General features: G+C 38.4%; 1 protein-coding gene across 1 annotated transcript; it reads left to right on the forward strand.

Annotated features, from left to right (window-relative positions):
• The first annotated feature begins 444 nt into the window (after nucleotides 1–444).
• Nucleotides 445–1,296, forward strand: LOC134387617 (olfactory receptor 7A17-like). Its single transcript, XM_063110036.1, has 2 exons — nucleotides 445–799; nucleotides 1,085–1,296. Exons 1-2 carry the CDS (start codon nucleotides 445–447, stop codon nucleotides 1,294–1,296), a joined length of 567 nt encoding a protein of 188 aa, XP_062966106.1.
• The last annotated feature ends 815 nt before the right edge of the window (nucleotides 1,297–2,111 follow it).

Genomic DNA, 2,111 nt, shown 5'->3' on the forward strand with positions numbered 1-2,111 from the left:
TATTCCTTCTGCACCAAACTTCTGTTTTTCAGCATGCAATACTCATTGTCTAGACAATGCCTAGTTCATGGTCAAAGCTCAATTTCTATTCCATAAAAATGCAAAAGAATTTGACATTAAAAATATAGAATACATGGTCTATTTAGAACAAGAAGTTGAACAGGAATTTCTTATCAGATAGATGCTATGAATACCCAACAGGGATCAGATAACAAACACAAAATACAGAAAATCATTTCTTGACTGAAAAATACAAATTGTAAACTTTATACACTTTGAATGATGCCTGTTTCTTGGAAAAGTAGTCATGTTGTGTTTGTTCTTCCTGGTAGTCGCCTCCACTGCATGGATCCAGGAAATGATACACAAATTTCAGAATTTCTTCTTATGGGATTTTCAGAGACATCAGATTTGCAGCCCTTCATATTCTGGCTGTTCCTCTCCATGTACCTGATCACGGTGTTTGGAAACCTGCTCATCATCCTGGCCATCATCTCAGACTCCCACCTCCACACTCCCATGTACTTCTTCCTCTCCAACCTGTCCTTCGTGGACATCTGTTTCACCTCCACCACTATCCCCAAAATGCTCCTAAACATCCAGACACACAGCAAGATCATAACCCATGAAGGATGCATCACTCAGATGCACTTTTTTCTACTCTTTGCAGGATTGGATGACTTTCTCCTGACCGTCATGGCCTATGACCGATTTATGGCCATCTGTCACCCCCTGCACTATACGGTCATCATGAACTCCTGGCACTGTGGGCTGCTGGTTCTGGTTTCCTGGATCATAGGTGTTCTAAATTCCTTGTCACAAAGCTTAATGGTGTTGGGGCTATCATTTGGGACAGTCTTGGAAATCCAAAATTTTTTCTGTGAACTTACTCAGGTGGTCCACAGTGCCTGTTCTAACACCTTTCTTAATGACATGGTGATATATTTTGCATCAGGACTGCTGGGTGCTGGACCCCTCGCTGGTATCCTTTACTCTTATGCTAAGATAGTTTCCTCCATACGTAAAATCTCTTCAACTAGTGGAAAATATAAAGCATTTTCTACCTGTGCATCTCACCTCTCAGTTGTCTCCTTATTTTATTGTACAAGCCTAGGAGTGTACCTTAGTTCTGCTGCTACACACAACTCATTGTCAAGTGCTGCAGCCTCAGTGATGTACACTGTGGTCACGCCCATGCTGAACCCCTTCATCTACAGTCTGAGGAATAAGGATGTAAAGAGGGCTCTCAAAAGATTCTTTGGGAGGCAAACTAGAAAAGGACTGATTACACCATGACTGAAGACGTTCCCCTGAATGCAGGGATCAAAGCGTCAGAGAGAAAAATAGTGATTCTTTAATAAGATTCTGAGGTACAGCGTGCTCATTCTGTTTATTTCCTGAAATTTCTCTTTTTTTATTTTCAATTTCCGTATATAACATAAGTCACACACTTTTATAAGCATTTTGATCCCTAATATCTTACAAAGTTTCCTTTTGTCATCTTCCTCCCTCCCCAAAGTTATTCCCAATCTTTTATCAGAAATATTTAGGATCCCATTTACTTTATTGGAAAACATGGAATTCTTAAGAATAATTGGTTCACAAATTATGAATATCCTACCATGTAATTTTTCTTTTGTGTTACTAAAATAATAATCAAGAGATGTATTACTTCTTTGGGGGTTGGAACAACTAAGAAAAGTCCCAAGCAAATGAACTATAACAACAAAACTGCAGTTGGCACTAATGTTCTTAATACAATGTTGTAGGAGAGGAAAGTCTGAGACCACAGTTTTTCACTTCTATTTTGTTATTGCTTTGTGATCTCACTATCTAAAAATGCAGATTGTAATGGACTAGAATGTTTTATAACTGGTAATTGGGTTTTATTCTGCTTGTTAGTATCCTGTTGTCACACTCAGCTCAGTGTCCACAGTGTCTTTCATTATGACTGGAAAATGTTGATGACCAACTACTTGATGCCAAGTGCAGTCTCCATTGAAAGACAAGTTTGAATAAATAGTTGACTTAATACGGTCTTAAAGTCAGACAATAGGATGAAGCAACATTTCAAATCATACACTGCGTTATTATGCAAAACTATTTCTTTT

The sequence above is a fragment of the Cynocephalus volans genome, chromosome 10 (genome assembly GCF_027409185.1).
Source record: "Cynocephalus volans isolate mCynVol1 chromosome 10, mCynVol1.pri, whole genome shotgun sequence".
Lineage (NCBI taxonomy): Eukaryota > Metazoa > Chordata > Mammalia > Dermoptera > Cynocephalidae > Cynocephalus > Cynocephalus volans.

What these genes read in the sequence shown, in the direction of transcription:
- LOC134387617 (XM_063110036.1), top strand. Translation starts at nt 445, where the DNA reads ATGTACCTGATCACGGTGTTTGGAAACCTGCTCATCATCCTGGCCATC. An exon ending in TCTGGTTTCCTGGATCATAG is followed by an intron (nt 800 to 1,084) that starts GTGTTCTAAATT and finishes CTCACCTCTCAG; the next exon opens with TTGTCTCCTTATTTTATTGT.